This window comes from Megachile rotundata, chromosome 9 (genome assembly GCF_050947335.1).
Source record: "Megachile rotundata isolate GNS110a chromosome 9, iyMegRotu1, whole genome shotgun sequence".
Classification (NCBI taxonomy): domain Eukaryota; kingdom Metazoa; phylum Arthropoda; class Insecta; order Hymenoptera; family Megachilidae; genus Megachile; species Megachile rotundata.
In genome coordinates this window covers 17,381,195-17,397,634 of record NC_134991.1, presented here as the reverse complement: position 1 = coordinate 17,397,634, position 16,440 = coordinate 17,381,195, and the positions used below count along the sequence as shown (strand labels likewise).

The following is a 16,440-nucleotide window of genomic DNA, read 5'->3' as shown; positions in this document are numbered from 1 at the left end:
CGGCGAGCAGCGACCCGCGTAAAATACGATTACGAAAGTCCTCGTTCGATTTCGGTGCTAATCTAATCGGAATCCTAGTCACCGCGGTATAGTCCGGAGAACCTAATTTGCTCATCGATGAATTGTAGGGGCTTTGAATCTCGGCTCGAGTCGACTCGATTCGAATCGAATCGTTGAGCATGCAAACGCGATGCTCTCGATCACGGAAAGATAATCGTCCTTTGTGTTATCGGTCTTCACAAAGAGACTCTCTCTCTCTCTCTCGTATGTTCTCGTCGGCCGATTGGAATCGAAAGAGCATCTCTTCGGATATAGAAGTCAGCAGCATTTGAAACGCGAATCGAAAATGAACGCGTCAAGCATTCCTCTCCAATGTTTCGCAATGCACCGTTGAAACGGGTCTTTTTGCTTGTTGGCACGTAAGCGGGATTGGCACAGATTTTTTTCCAAGGTTTTAACATGGGGACAATTTATCGTTCGATCGATGGAAAAAGAAGGTCGAACGAATCTATCGTGGCAAGGAATAATAGTATCGGAAAGGCTTCGGTCATCTGTAAATCTGTCCGAAAGAGTTACGCTTTCCGGACGATTTCTGCGTAACGAGGGGTTGTGTTGTAATCGTTGCTGCGTCCATCGATCTTTTCTCTATCGAGCAACCGTTCGAACTGCACCGACCATTATGAACATCGAATGTTTTCTAGAAAATCCTACTTTATTTTTTACTTTTCGATTCGATCAAGTCGCAATCGTTTTTTTACTAGTTCTTTAGAAAGTTATTTGGAAAATTTATTATCCGATCGCTTGTACTTGCAAACTCGCTAATAATCGATCAACTTTGTAACTCTTTAACCGGTTTTAAATCGTCGCGCTTTACGCGGTCATAGATTGATCTTATAGATCGCGTCGGAAGTAAATGAATAAAACGATGATGTGGTCGTAAGGAACTCTTTATTGTACGCGCAAATCAGTAAATTTGTATACAATCGCATCCATTCCCGATCATTTTCACACGCACTGTTGCTTCTTCTAATAATACTGTGACGGAGGTGTTACAGTTGCTGCGAATATTCAAATTATCTACTAATTAAATAGATTATCCAACGTTACAAATAAATTACAGGCTCGCTTAATCTAGACGATTAAATTATATTACTCGCGCGGTTTAGAACAACGACGTCGATCGTTCCGTTGATGGGAACCAGTTGTCGTCAATCGGGCTCCCGTGTCGATAACGTATTAATTGTAAGCGTGATTAAAAAGTACGGTCACCGAATCGACGATCGAATCGGGTTTTTTACCAGTCTCCGGTATCACGGTCGTTTTTGCACGACACGAAATAAAAGCGGACTCGTTTCGTATACCGTAGTCCGCAGCGTTTGGTACTTGGAACTTTATTTCGTAAATTTTCCAACTTCGAGTTGATTAGAATTTTGTTCGAATCGTGAAAATCTCGAAATAAGTTATATTTGTTTGCATATTCTAATATTTCGATTCGTCTATAGGGTTCGAACAGAATTGTAAGCCTCTCGAGGTATTTACAGGGTGAGAGAGAAAAGGGTGGACAAACTTCGGCATCTTATTCCGAAATGCTGGAATATTTCTCGTCGCGATTACCTGGCATATTATTCTTTTCTGTAACGGATAAATAATGTTCGAAGGGGGCAGAGTACGTCGTCAAAGTTTGTCCACCTATTTTTATGCCTGCCTGTATATTCGAAACGTTTCCAAGTGTTTCATAGCCCGTCGAAATGTATTTGACGTCGATCGTCTTCTTCGTTTCATCATTTTTCCCTCGGTCGCTTGACGATAATCCAGCTGGCTGCGAGGAGAACAAACAGAAACGTTCGTTCGATGTATATCAACGTTTGTTCACTTGCAAACGGTGATCCACTCTTCCACCGTGCAATTTTGACACTGCACGTAGCAACACCAGTGAAATTTGCACCTGCACCTCTCGACGCGTCGTTGCCTGACCACGTTGTACCCTCTGCCGCAGCAGAGACTGCCGCATCCGTCCCCGCCGGAACTGGTCTTGTTGCACCTTCGACCGGCGGTACCAGGAATGTCCGCGCTAGGATCCCTCTCGCAGAAATTCGGCGATTTTTGGTAATAGAACAGCTGTTTAGCGAGATCGCGAGGCCTCCTTTTACGGCCACCGCCACGATGTTTCCTTTGCCTCTGTCGATCCGGCCTTCTTCTTCGCGAGCCTCTCACTCGAGTCAACGGTGTCACGCTGCCTAGATTGCTCTGTGCCACCAACACGGCGTTTCGGAAACGATCCTTTAACGTTTTCCCGACTAATCGAAAGTCCGGCGCTACCTTCCAGCAGGTCTTCAGCTCGCAGGAGCCGGACATGCCGTGACACTTGCAGCGCACCTGCATGTTCGTCGCCACCGCCTAAAATTTCGAATCGAGAGTAACAAACGAACGTGGTAAACGCGCAAATTTCTAATAAATTTCGAACGAAGGGCAACGATCGTTGAATCGCGATATTACAGCGGGAGAAATGACAGCGAGATAAGCAAACGAGACAAGTAGGTAGAACGCGGAAGACTCGAGCCTTATTCTCCGCGGACTCTTACGTGCTCGAATCGATGATTCGGATCAGCGAACACGCGTAGAATGGTCAAAGAAGGGGCAGGTATAACGACGGAGGAAGAGCAAGGGGGTCAATTTCTTTTAAACAAAGAGGTGTCGCGTACAAAACAGTTAATGAGTCTACGGCTGGGTGGTCCAGCCCCGGGCTTCGTCTTAATAACGTCGAGGCGAGACCGAGCGTGGAGAGCCGCGTGGAGGAGAGAAACGGACTCGCTCGTTCTCCTACTACTCTCCACCCTTGTTCACCGTTTCCTTTTGTCCTCTTTCTCTTTCGCGTTGTTTCTTTAGTCGATGTTCTAGCATCGACGAGCACGGATCAACGTTCAAACGCGAACAATCGAGCGAAACGAAGAAAAACGCTCGAACAAGAAGCGTATATCGTCGTGGAATGAAATATTTATCGCGAGAAAGAGCGAGACTCGATAAAAACGGGGCGAGAAGAAAACAACGAACGAAAAGGAAGATTAATCGAACGGCTTACCAAGCGACCAGCCTGATTGTTGTGGAGATTGACCGTCGACTGTATATCCCCGACCCTTTCGCGCGTGTCTAGGAACTGTCTCGAGAACTCCATGCCGTAATCGAGGTTGTGAGAGCAGCCGCCCCACTTCCATTGCGTGCCCCTGGCCTTGGCAGGAGGTTTACCCTTGTAGCTGGACGGGTCGCATCCGCAGGAGAGTAGCCGTCCCATGCTGCACGCTCGGGCAACGCTGTGAGCCACCCCCGCCGCGGAGATAGCGAACGCGAACGCGGTTTCTCTGTAACCTGTAAAAATCGATACTTCTTTAGAAAATACTGCTGTCGAGTTTCGATAACTGCGGGAAATTCTATTTAAAGATTCGTTCGGGCAATTGAGAGGAATCCGAAACGGTGGGATGCGCTAACGGCGGAACCATTAGACGTCGTAGTCGCCGTGATCTGTCGAGCGGAAGGAATCGAGGAGCCAACGTTAAAAATTTCGGCGACAAGCGCAAGTATATCGGGGTTGTAGGTATCGAGATTCGAGCGTAACCGCTGCCACGGGACGCGGAGAAGAAAGATGGAAGGGTAGCGATCGAGACGCGAGGACCGGTTAGCAAATTGCTGCTCGTCCACGGTGACGCCATTCTCACGGCGGAAGAGTAATATACGCAACGACGACAACGGCGGTCGTCGATCGTCCGAAGCAACGAGAACGCGAAACAGCGGGACATCGTGGATCCCAGCTTCCGTAGAAGGAGTCTCGGTAGCGACGATTCGACCGACAGACAGCCATCAGACAAAGTTCAGAGGTAGATTATTCAGCCGTCCGTCAAAACAAAGCGTGGCCATCAACAGCGGCGGCCGGCGGGCATCCATTGTGACTGCATGTATAAACGATCTCCCGATGGGGTTCCCGAACACGCGATCCCAAACTCTAACCGCGTTTCCCGACAATTTTACGTGCGTCGTTTTTGCCCGGAAATCGAACGGGTCCGGAAGCGCGTCGCGACGTCGTTAATTTTCTCGAGACTCCCGAGAGCTTATCGGGCTCGTTTGATCGACGAGGTGACGGAAAGTCCGACGTTCGAAGAGTAGAATTTGGAAATCGGTCGATGGAGGAACAAAAGGGTTTAGACTGGTCCAGTCCGATAAGTAATGCGACGTCAAACGCACTTTTTCTTCGCTACCTCCAGGGTCTGTTCGTCCCCGAAGCGTCGACTGGAGTCGGATTGACGGATGGTCGATCGTCAAACCGCAATGGTGGCTGTCAACTTACAAACGATACGACACACGACTGTCCGCATGGGTATTGGAATACGCGCGGCTCCAACTGTCCTTTCTCCTCTCGACTGCTCGACAATGCCCACACATTACTCTGCCTCCTGTTGCTGCCTTCGAAAGAGCTACTCCAATCCACGAATACCGGGCGGTATTTGCAGTATTCATGAGAGACCGGGGAGAGACGACGCGCTAAAGGCGCATTCGAAAGGATTTGTGGTATTCGTTCCCGACACCCGATGAGCCACCGTGCTGTCGTCGCGACTGCCCCTCTCGACAAGCGTCCCTTTTGTTCTTTCCGTTTTCGGACCGTGTTTTCGAACGCGACTCGCGCGTCAACTTCTCGACGAAGAAACGCGTCTTTTCCAACGGTTCTTCTCTAATTTTCCCGTTCCCGCGACGAGCGTCTCGCGATCTTTCCTTTTAGCCGAGACTCGATGTAACGGTGCCACGGACTCGCGTCTCGACGGATTCAACAGACAGCACGAGTCCGTTTCAGCGCGAGAGATCGGACAGCCGGCGGTCGATTACGTCGCCCTTCGTCGATCGGAAGAACCCTGGACGACGTTAAAGAGTCGACAGTCGCTCGATCGGTGGGCAGATTTTTTCTCGAGATCGCCGTGTTCGATAGAAACGTCGTCGACGAGGAACGATCGAGGGATCCGCGAGTCGAATTTGCTCGGACAGGATAGAGCATCGGATTCGTAGGGTATCGTTGCCGGATCCGGAGTTATCGTTCGCTGTCCGAACCATCGGATATTTCGTGTTCCTTCCTGAAAGGATGATAGCCTCGTCGATTCGGCGAAGACCGGCTTTCGTGGACGAAACGAAACGAAAACTGCTCTTTATATGGTCTCGCGACGGGAGGGGCGATCGAAAGCTCGCGCTTTATACGGCTATTCGCAGCAACTGTTTTATAATGCAGATAACCATTGGAGGGCTGCAGCTACTGCAACCGCTGTTGCTGTTGCTGCGTCTCGCTGGTAAGAGGAGCACACCGGAGACTTTGTAATAAATCCTCCACGGGGAGTTGTGCGTCTCCTCCGGTGGACAGCGGAGGGAGAGGTTGTACAGGTGGAAGGAAGAAGATACGAAGGCTGAGGTGCACGGAGGACCACGAACTGCCTCTTCTCTTTACTCCGTTCGGACTGTGACGCAGGGACGCGGTGACGGATGGCGCACTGGCTTTACCCTGCTACCCTGTGTCAAGCCCGAATCACTGTTTAGATAACTCAATAGATAGCGTAGCTGGTACGAGCTTCGTTACGCGCACGGGACCAGGATCTTTTCGATAATCTCGCGGCGAACGAGACCTTTTCCCGTAAACGAAAAAGTCGAGAAAAAGTCAATTCGCGATTGCCGCGCATCGAACACTGTCAGCGACGCGTAAGCATATTCGCTCGTCCATCTAAGAATTTACAAGCGCAAACACTGTCGCCGGCTGCCGGCGAACGAAAGAGCTCGGTGCACGTCGAGCCTGTGGGCAGCGGTTCGCGTTGTGTGGGCCTGTGGGACAGTCAGAAGGAAGACCGTTTCGTGTACATTTCATAATACATTAAGTCGTTTCGCCGAGGTTTAACGAATACGTGGCAAAAGCGAGACGAGATGATCCGAAAGGACGGGCCAAGAAAGGATGGAAGAAAGGAGAGCGAAAGGAAGAGCGACGAGAGAGAAAGAGAAAAGGAGAGGACCGTGTCCAGAGAGATTTAACGATCCGCGTTCTCCTCGAGATACGTAGCCGGCACGAATTTGACACGGTGGATTTCTCCAACGACCGAGTACCCTCCTCACCTGGCCACCGATGTCGTCTTCAAAAAGCTGAAACCGTTGGCAACTGGTAAAGTACGATCCGTTTCTCGGAAGCTGCTGCCCTCTCCGTTCCGACACTAACCATTTTCACTTTTCGTGCGTCGGATAATCGGCGAATCGACCTTTCCTCGAAAATCGGCCAACGTTTGCCACGGTTTCGCGGCTGTTCCGCCGTTGACCCGTTCCTCGAAACAAGTCGTGGAATCGACACCTCTCGTTGTCTGGCTCGAGCCAAAGGACGAGGTAAAAAGGAAAGAAAACGAAAAGGTGTACCGATCCACGAAGGTAGATAACGAGAAGACAGACGCGGCGAGATCGTGGCCACGCAGGACGGAACTTAAGCTTTCAGGTCAGGTGCGCTCGATGTCGCGCTCTCGCGCACTCGTCCGGCACGATATATGTTTCCTCTTTCGACGCACGTACGCGCCACGACGAATTTATATGTCACACTGGAATAGGACAGTCGAGGGGGGCACTCTTCTTTTCTCGTCTGCTCGCTTTTTAACGTAGATTTGGGACAGGTTCTCGGAGCTGGCAGCTTAACCGCGTGTATTCTGATTTAAGGAAGCGCACTCGTCTCTCGCCTACGCCGCGACCGTTTCGTCGACGTCAACGACGTCGTAAAAGATTTCACCTTTCTCCCTCGTTTCCACGTCTCGATGGTCCGTGTCGGCGACGGACATCGCGACTCCGCTGCTCGTTTATCGGCTGGCGAAATAAGTTGTTTTTTTTTCATACGTTGACACTCGTGTATTAGTCTATTAGATTATGATCGAACAAACGAAATACAGAAGATCGAAAAGAAAGATCCATCGCGTTTCCCTTTTTTACCTCTTTGAAGAAGAACGCTGCTTTGCTGAGTTCTACTGCTCGGCGTGAGAGACGAACAGTTCCACCTGTGCCACATGAATTGATGTTGACATTCGGATATCGCCATTTGCAGACCTTTGATCGCAGCCACCGTCACGTCCGGATTCCTGTGGCAGAGCTCGCGTTGCTCCTTCGTCAGGCCTGGTATACCGTTGCACACCACGGCATTGCCGCTCACCCAATCGTCCACGGAGTTGCTCATTAAGCAGGTCGCGCTGTAAATCAAACGACGTTTACCGATTAAAACTACTCCCTTCGCTTCGAACGTTACACTCGAGGATGACTGCACTCTCTCTCCTCGGGCATTCGAATGCTTTCGGAGATCGTAACTTCTACAGAATTCGCTTTGGGACGTTTCTCTTGTACTCGCTGGCGAACTCTTATTCGATTATCGCTTTCACGGATTACGTTATCGATTCGATGCCTCGCGAAAGGATGTTCTCGAATATTGCGATATTATGTCTCGTATGAACGAACTTTCTTACGAGTCTATAAACTTTCACGATAGCGTTCACGAAGGCAAGAATAGTTGGATGAGACCTTTTACCAGTTACCGAGTAAGACGGGAGAGCCGCGAGAAGACGGATCGACACGGTATAAATGCGATCTCGAACGAGCCGAAGCGGAAGGGGTTTACTAATACCTTCTCGAGATTCGTTCCTAACCAAAGCTGCGCGATAAGTTCTAAAAACGAACTGGTTGCGATGACGTTGCTGCAACGAACTCGCATCCAACCGAATCGTCTGCTTTACTTTCGACAGTTTTACGAGTTTAAGGTCAGAGGTGCGATAGCTCTCAAAGAGCTCGCCATAGATCTGTTTCGCTGGGTGTTCCATCGCATCCTTCGCTCGTTACCCTTTTTCCACGACACCCTTTCGCATCGTCGCGATAACGCCATTCGCGTCTCGGAAGAGTAGCTCTTAAAGCGCTATCTTAAGCGACAGCTTCTGGCTAATGGCGGCGCATTACGAGACACCGGGTGTTAATTAATTTCCAGATGGAAGGAAGCCAAAGAGGGATCGAAGGGTGAACCGCAACGAAGGGTTGTTCCGAAAAAAGGAAAAAAAAAGAAAAAGAAACTTTGACAGGAAGAAGGATTTCGGCCGCGAAGCTGGTTCGTTTGATTTTATTCGGTTCGCTCGCGAAGTGGGCAATTTTTTTACGAAGGGCTGACCTGGGTCTGGAACGATGTCAGAGGACGGGTGCAAGGTTCTCGGTGGGTCGGTGGTTATCTGCGAGTACAAATTAGCCGACGAGCTTCTCCTAAAGTAAAAGTTGTGTATAGCACCCGCGCGAACGAGGAAAAGAGAGAAAAGAGAGGCGCAAAGGGATCTCGAGGACCCGAGCAAAAAGAAGAAGAACGTATACAGGGTGCGACAAAATTCGCGACATTCGTTACCGCGACGATCCGACACGATTTAACGAGTCAGAAATACGTGCCGTAAAATGTCGCTCGCCTCTAATCGATTAGATCAGAATCTGAAATGATCGATCGCGATCGACTAATAAAATATTCGATAGCTGAAAAGTAAAAGAAAAGAAAAGAAAATTGTGGACAATAAGGTGGATTTAAAATGGTAGAAATTTTGTCGCGGCCTGTAGATCGTGAAGGTGTTGGCAAGGAGAACCGGAAAGAAGGTGTCCCGTGAAATCTGGCGCTTCTGCTTGTCGCTAAGTGTGGGAAAGAACGGCGCGCCGGAGGAGGAAGAAGATTTGAAGGGTCGCGAAGCAGGTTATTGAGGGCTCCCATTACCGATACACCGTTGCCACCGTCGCTATCTTTCGCGCTATTGATGATCTACGGGAAGCAGATTAATGATCTTAACTCCCCGAAACAAATTACCGAAGACATCGGCCGTACCTGTGGCAGGCTGACCGGGTCGAATGGATTCCTTCTTTCCGTTACCTTTCCTCTCTCGGTTCTTCTGTTCGTTGCATCTCGTTTTCTCGGGCTTCCTTCGTCGCTTCCTGCGCGCACCTTCCTTCGAGAAAAACGAGCAGATCTCGTACGCGACGCAATGGAAATAATAAAAGAGAACGATACCAGGTTCGTATCTTTGGATCGTGTTCCCCGAACTCGTGGGAAATCGTCGAGCAAATCAAGAGGGTGAACGCGACACGAAAGAGAGAAAAGGACCGAGTAGCGTCCTGCATTTTTGCAATGATCCAAGGGGTCGCCGAAGAATCCAAGATGGCGTAGCTGATGCACGTGTTTTATTTAACTTGTTCGCAAGGGAAACGAGACGAGCAGAAGCAACGGAGAAAGAGAGAATCACGGAACGGAATTTCGCATTTAATGGAGGTATACCCGCGGAGAGAGAACTCGTTACCAGAGACTCGCGAGAATTCCTGCGGTAGATATCGAATCGCTTCGTTTCTTTTATTTTCGCGCGAACCAACCTCTTCGACTACTCTCGGTATCGTCTCGATATCGCGGATCTCCGATGAAAAGCATCGAAACGTCGCGATGTCCTATCGTCCGACGAATCATCGTCAACGGCGGCGTTCTTAGGTCGTCTCGATGATCGGGTGGTTAGGATGTTACGCGCCCGTTCCCGCGGTATAGAGTCGTTTTTCGCAAAGAGGTCCTTCGCGTTTTTCTCGTCTTTTCCGATCGATCGTCGAAAAAAATCATCGCGACAAGTGGCACTATTCGATGTACCGTACTCCGAATCAGGATGTTTGTCAGGGTGCTAAGCAGCGCGTTGCGTCCCTTAAACTGGTTTATCGACCGTTACATCACGGGGCAGTTATTGGATGCGGTGATTCAATGTCGTCCCGTAAATACGTCGAAGAGCACGCATGCCTGTATCTATACGCGAGCGTTCGTGCATGCCGCTACGGTTACGGTGTACTTCGGCCTTGTTCCCGGATGCTGTTTGCAATTATTTACGAGAAACCGCGTGGGCAGGAAGGAGAATATGTCCGACGTTTGGTCGTGGTCAGACCAACGAGACGCTTCGATGCTAGTCCTCTCCGAGCATGTACGTGGCTACCTTTTATCTCGAAGACACAACATTGTCACGGATAGTCGAGGATGTTTGTCGTTTCGTGTAGTCGGGACGAGAAGAGCGATTTGTATTCCTGGAAGTAACCAACCAAACAATTCGTCGCGATTCATGGTACCGTGTTTCGCTTCCGTGCGATTTGCCCGCGTCCTGGAAAGCGTCGTGATCTTCTCAAAGCGATTCTTTTCTAAAAGTGACCGTTTTTTAGCGATGACCAGCGTTCTAAACAATTCCGAGCGTTAAGGGGTCCGATCGGGAACTCCGAAGGGCATTACGTCTTCCTTTACTTACTTTAACGCCTCTGTCATCGTTGCCGCGAGATCGATCTCTAAGGCAACCGTGTGTTCCCTGGACATCCGGAGTAACTCGCGGACGATCCTGCCTCGAGGCCTCGCCCGGACTGAACGCGTCGTGACGAAATAGAAGCGTTGTTCACGCGAGAAAGAAGACGTCGAACGATCGTTCCATTGGCGAAAGGAAGATTCGATTAGAGCGTGCAGCGCGTTCGACACAGTGCCCGAGCAAGATCGGGTACAGGCATAATGAAGATCGCAGCGGGATCGTTCGTTGTTCGTGCCGGCTGAAAGGGGCCCCTATTTGCACTTCGTCATTGTACTCTACCTCGAAACCGACGATACGGCCTTTCTGCCTCCACGAAACGTCTCTATTGACGGATTCTTTCCGCAACAGACGGAAAAGAGAAGAGCGCGAAGTTGTGCTCGTAAATTTTTCTCCACGAAATCGGACACGGACATGTTCTGTCCGTCTGACCATTTCGCTGTTTCGCGATCATTTTCTTTACCGTGGTATTTCTTCGCGACGAATATCCGAGCTCGAAGGAACGCGACGTAACGATACGAATCGCGAAGATAACTTTTCAGCGCTCCAATTTGGCTCGTTTTCGCGGCGTAATCTTCCGAACGAATAAATAAATATTCTCGATCGAAGGGAGCGAGACCGAACACGACACGACACGGTGCGAGATATCGAATGTTAATTAGAGAGTCCGAATAATGCGATGCGGTTGTTACAATAACAAATCGACGAGGATAAGATAAGATGCGTAGGAGATGGAGGTTCGATTCGAACGCAGAAAATAGTCATGCGTACGTCTTGCAAGACACATTTCGAACGATTCGAAGCAACGATACAAACGATAAATTCGACGATTACGCGTATAATGGTTTGTACCTAGCGACGAATCGGTTGTCGGCAATAAAATGAATTTCGAAGGCTAATCGAGAAAGTACCCATCTCGTATATGTACCATTTCTGTTCGGATTATTGAAAAACGTTGGTGACACATCGTGTTCGAGCGTATACTCGTTAAACCGAAGGGTAGCAGTGATTTGTACTCACCGACGATTCTCGAAGAGAATCAGCAAGAGCGCGATGGCGGGTCCGATCCTGATGGCGATCCTAGACGGTGGTCCTTCGTAGACGCGTCCTGATCGAGAAGGAGGCATCCTGTCATCGCCCCGAGGACGTCTCTTATTCTTTAGCGCGGTTTGCCCGCTTTAAAAAGAGTCGAGTGCGACCCCTCGTCCAAGGCTGCACACCCCTAGCACCCGAACGGAAGGACCCCTCGCTGGAGAGACCGGCGTGGCGTCGTCGTTCCTCTTTCTTCCTCTCCGTGCCGTTTCTCCGCACGTTTTCCTTTCTTTTCTTTTGTTTCTTCTTTCCTTTCTTTCTTTCGAATCCCACACCTACCACTCTCTTCCTCTGGCGTGACTGGCGCGGTGCCTGTGATCAGCAGTCTGGCACGCGTCGAGGACTCCTCCTCGCCCCGGGCACCGGCGCTTCTGCTTTGACGTTCCGTACGATTCGAGAGCTTCCAGTTTCGTCGCTTCGAGGGGTCGCTCCGAAAAACTACCCCGGGACAATATCCTCGATGACGATCGAACGGCTCGTCCGTCGACTTTCGGCCAGTTTTCTTCTCACCGTTTCCGGAAGTTCCCTCCACGAGCCTCGCGATATCTTACGATCTTCCGAAGATTCCAGTCCCTCTACGAGTTGCTTCACTGACACCGGTCGAGTCGATTCGTTAACAAACGCGTGCCCGCAACCCCTCTGTTCGCGATGCGCGTGTCCCGTGGACGTCCCACGTGCCACGAGAGAAAAGAACACTCGGCGAGTTCGCTCGAAAGAAGAGACGCGGGGCAAATCCTAACCCCGACCAACGAGGAGAACGCGTTTCGAGGATGCAGCCTTGTTCGCCGCAACGGTTCTCGGATTCCGCGACATTCCGTCGACGCGTTCGCGACCCTTCGCGTTCGGTGCTCGCCGATGGAACCGCGTTTCCTCCGATTCTGCTCCGTGGCCGGCGCCGCGCGACGAAACAACGAGACCGATGGCGTATCGTACTTCCGGTGTGTGCGCGCGTCCACGACGAAGTGTCAAGCTCAAATAAAAGAAAAGTCGCCCTCCGGGATCTCTTACTCCTCCCACGCACGCATCCCCCTCCTTCGTCGTTCGTGGTGTTCCTCTTCCACCGTTGCTCTCGTTCCGTCTCTTTTTCTCTACGTTTCTCTCCCTCTCTCTTTCTCTCTTTCTCCCTCTCGTTTTCTCTCTCTTTCGATCTGTCGGTCGCGTACCACCGCGGCTATCGTTTCGTTTCGTTTCGTTTCGTTTCGTTCGTGCAAACAGTCGGAACGGCAAACTTCCCGTGGCCGCGTCGTCGTTACGCGTCGACGAGCGTCGTCGACACACCACCGAGCTGCACGCGCGAGGTGCCGGTACGAGCAACCGGCTCCTACGTTCAAAGGGAACGGTCGAGTAGCGAATTTCCGAGTAGTCGGAAAGGTAGCCGGCTCGAAGACGGTCGAGAGCAAAGGGGGTGAGAAAAGCCAACAGCGAAGATGAAGAGAAAAGAAACGGAAGAAGTCGTGGAAACGGTAGGAGGAAAGGAAACGATACACGATGTCCGAGGGGGTGAAACGAGATCCGAAAGAGTGGAAGGGACGGTGTAAAAGAGAGAGCGCGATAGCGAGAGGGATGCTCGATGAGGCGAAGACGAGAGACGCGACGACGACGCGACGACGCGTGGCCACGCACTATATCGTTAATCCCCGTGTTTCGTTATCCAGACACGCTACTTGCGAGCCGAAGAAGAGATAGACGGAATCTGATGATTCCACCTCCGTTGAAGCTCGAGACGAGGAGCTGTCAGGGAGATCGGTCTGTCTATGATGAACTCGGTGCGCAGTGCGCGGCTACGGGGGCCCTCCTCGCCCTCCCATAGGGAGCGAAAGGAGAGATAGGGAGCGCGGTAGGCACCGAAGAAACCAACTACCCCCCCACCATAACCACCACCATCCGGACCACGACCACCACTACCCGAGCGACGACGGCCACCACCCTGAGAGATTCAAACCGACCAGACGAGGATGCGCGATCGCGAGTTAAACTACCAACGGAGACGGACAGACGCGCGAGGACCGAGAGACCGGGATCTCGACGGAGACGAACCGAGACGGAGCGCCGAGAAAAGCAGAGCCAGACGGACCAAGAGAGAGGGAGACGTCGTCGCGAGACAGAGAGCCTGTGGCCAGTTTCTGCATCTCCCTCTGTTTCCTCCCACTTCCGACCACCTTTTTCTTTCCAATTCTCTTTTCCTCTCCCTTCTTCTCTGTCTTTATCCGTCGAACGATCGTCTTAAAACGCCTCTTCGCGAACCAACAGGTATTTCGCGTCAACTCCCCGAGCTTCCGCGGAGTTTCGTCCTCCGTACCGATCCTCCGAATAACTATTCTCTTCTTTCTCCCTCCTCCCGTTGCTTTCGCTCCTTCGGTAACGATTCGTCGCGACTTACGGGACGATCGAACGATCGACCGCGTTACTTGCCCGTCGAGGAAAGGAAGGAAGGAACGAAGGAGGAGACGGAACGGAAGGAAGGAAAGAAGAAAGGGAGGTTGCCCTTGATCACGTGGCAGGAAAAGTAGGAGGAGCGAACTTCCCCTACCTAGCATCCCCCGGAGGATGCTCAATCGGCATAATTGAGGTTTATCTCCGTTCCCTAACTCTGTTTTCCGCCTACTACTCGAGCCCGCTTCTCCCTTCTCGCTCGTTCCGTAGCTTTCTCCGCGTCTCTCTTCGTCCTGCGTCGTTCGCTCGTTTCCGTAGAATCGTGCACAGGCGCGCGAATGCCGTCGAATCGAGCAAGGGTCGCCGCGGCGTTCTTCTATCGCGGTTACTCTCCAAGCGTTTCGACGCGATAGACCACCGGATCGGTTTCGGCGCGATTATCTGTCCCGTCTCTGGCCTCTGGTCTCCGGCTCGATTCTACGCATCCAATTAGCGGAGCTTTCGGTGTAACGATCGACTCGCCAAGATCCCAAAGTCCGTTCCGCGATTACCGAGGGTGAAACGCGTAAGGGAGACCGTTCGTTCCCCTTGGATCCGTCCTCCACCCCCTTGCCATCCACCTTTGGCTCTTTGTTCTTTTTTCATCCTCGGTCCTCTTGCTCCATCGGCCGAGTTCGAATTCATTGACGTGGTCTGTGAGTTGGCAATTAGTCGCAACGACCCCGTTCGCGCAACTCCGGGGCTACGGTTTACCCCAGCCTGCCACGTGGTCGAAGATCAAACGATGTCCCGAATCAAAGCGAACTAACGCGGGGTCTTCCCCGACCAGAGGAACGTCGTAGACGCGTCTCTTCGTTGATCATCCGATCGAAACGACGACGACGAACGAACGCGCAGGATGCGTTTGTCGATGGCCATTAGAATTCACGTGCCAATGAACGAGACCGCGTCGCGTTGCGTCACCGAGGTTCCATAGAGAATCAGCTTTTTCTCCTTCTTTCGCTTCTCCGACAGAGATTTATATTTTTAACGGCGCGTGTCGCAACGATCGCGCGTCGTTGGCAAATCGCGACGAATCGGTTGCTATATTCGTTGACGCGTACGCGACTCGCGAATGCCGCGTTTATAGTGATCGATACCAGTTTGGGCGGTGAATCGCGACTATGATCGTCGAGACTCGGCCGAGAGACACGAATATTTTTTGTTTACGGAGGCACGCGGGCCGAGCCTACTTTTACTTTCTTCTCGTTTCTGTCTCTCGTTGAACTCGGTACGCGCGAGAACCGTACGCGACGACTCCGCGTTCCAGTCGTTTAGTAGTGGACTCTGATTGCCGGGCCAGGTACCTCGAAGACGCGACGCGACGATAAGATCGTTCGTGCTTGCACCGGAGTTCCTCTCGTTGCCCTTCCCTTTCTCCACGAAACTCCCTCTCCTTTTCGTCGTGTACCCTCTGTCATCCTATCTGGGTGCATTACTTATCGGCCTATCGAGTGTCCTGACTATGATCTTGGCGCGCGAGCATCGATACCATCGAACCACTCGATCATCCTATCGCCGTGCAATGCGCCCTCGTGCACTCTTGCTCGGAAGCCTAATTGGCCCGACGTTCGTAAAAGACTACGAGACTCTCGTCCTCCTTCTTTTCTTTCGGAGTAGATCGCGATAACGATTCGTGTACGACAATTGTGCCCTATTTGTACTTTACCGATCGCGTCTTATCTAATTATTTCGTGATCGGATATAGGGAAAAGGGGATTAAAGGTATTGTTAGAATTATACCTGTTCGACGCGGTCCGGTGCTCGCGACATTTAGCGAGGCATCTATCCACTTACGACTTACGACTTACGACTCGGTCTAGACTCGATTGAACGCGCGCTTATCGACTCGAGTTTGCGAGAAAACTAGCACCTCCGCTCGTGCACTAGTCTGTTACCCCTTGGAAGGTATGAAAATCCCGATAAACGAATTATCTTTCAGCCGTAACGCGTAAAACGTGTTACGTATCCTCTTCCTCCTTCCTTTTCGCTCGCTCGTCTCGTTCGATCTCTCTTCTTCTCTCGACAATGCTCGAATACACGAATTTCATCTCGGCGAAGAAAACGATCACGTATCGAGCGTGATAATCGATCGACCGGCTTCGAGACTCGTTTTCGCGGGACAACGGATCGATTTCGACGTTAATCGAGACGTCAAGCCGACCAAACAAGAAATCCCTAACGAGAAGCGTGGAAAAAGCTTCACGGTGCATCGATTCGTCCTGTAAATTGTACTCCATTCTTTTCTGCCTCGGAAAGAGAAATTACTCGTCGTTCGCCGAGAGAAGCGTAGCAATTCGAACGATTCCGCTCACCATGGAAACTATGGGAGGCTGTGGGAGCCACAGCCGTAGACGGAGAGACCTGTCCGGAATGTTTTAATAATATGCATTCCTGCTGAACGTTGAAAGCGGCGGAGGGGTTGTATTGTGAGCAGCATCCCCTTCCTTTTGCTTTCGTGTACAACTATGATATAATTAACCAGGTATTTTTCTCGGGTCGAAAGAATGCGTCCTTGGGAACGACGGGTAACGCGATACACTTATGGAAGTAATATTAAAAAAAGAAAAAA

At 51.0% G+C, this 16,440-nt stretch overlaps 2 protein-coding genes across 7 annotated transcripts in view; one reads left to right on the top strand and one right to left on the bottom strand.

The window, feature by feature from the left end:
• Positions 1-16,440, top strand: part of LOC105663942 (Wnt oncogene analog 6) — a 54,718-nt gene that overhangs the window by 5,381 nt on the left and 32,897 nt on the right. The gene's annotated exons all lie outside the window — the stretch shown is intronic.
• On the bottom strand, positions 932-15,690 carry Wnt10 (Wnt oncogene analog 10). 4 transcript variants are annotated; one of them, XM_076535563.1, is made up of 5 exons: positions 15,612-15,690; positions 11,385-12,627; positions 6,979-7,232; positions 3,080-3,363; positions 932-2,397 (listed from the first exon to the last, which is right to left on the bottom strand). In XM_076535563.1, exons 2-5 carry the CDS (start codon positions 11,489-11,491, stop codon positions 1,870-1,872), a joined length of 1,173 nt encoding a protein of 390 aa, XP_076391678.1. In that variant the 5' UTR covers positions 11,492-12,627; positions 15,612-15,690; the 3' UTR covers positions 932-1,869. The 4 variants fall into 4 exon arrangements, with proteins under 4 accessions (XP_076391678.1, XP_076391679.1, XP_076391677.1 ...); XM_076535564.1 differs by having other exon boundaries at positions 11,385-12,604; XM_076535562.1 differs by having other exon boundaries at positions 11,385-12,777; positions 15,612-15,635.

Excerpts from the sequence above, each read along its gene's own strand:
- Wnt10 (XM_076535563.1), bottom strand. The coding sequence starts at position 11,491 with ATGCCTCCTTCTCGATCAGGACGCGTCTACGAAGGACCACCGTCTAGG. Across the intron at positions 7,233-11,384 it reads ATTCTCTTCGAGAATCGTCG|CGCGACCTGCTTAATGAGCA; the intron begins GTGAGTACAAAT and ends TTTGATTTACAG. Across the intron at positions 2,398-3,079 it reads ACAATCAGGCTGGTCGCTTG|GCGGTGGCGACGAACATGCA; the intron begins GTAAGCCGTTCG and ends TCGAAATTTTAG.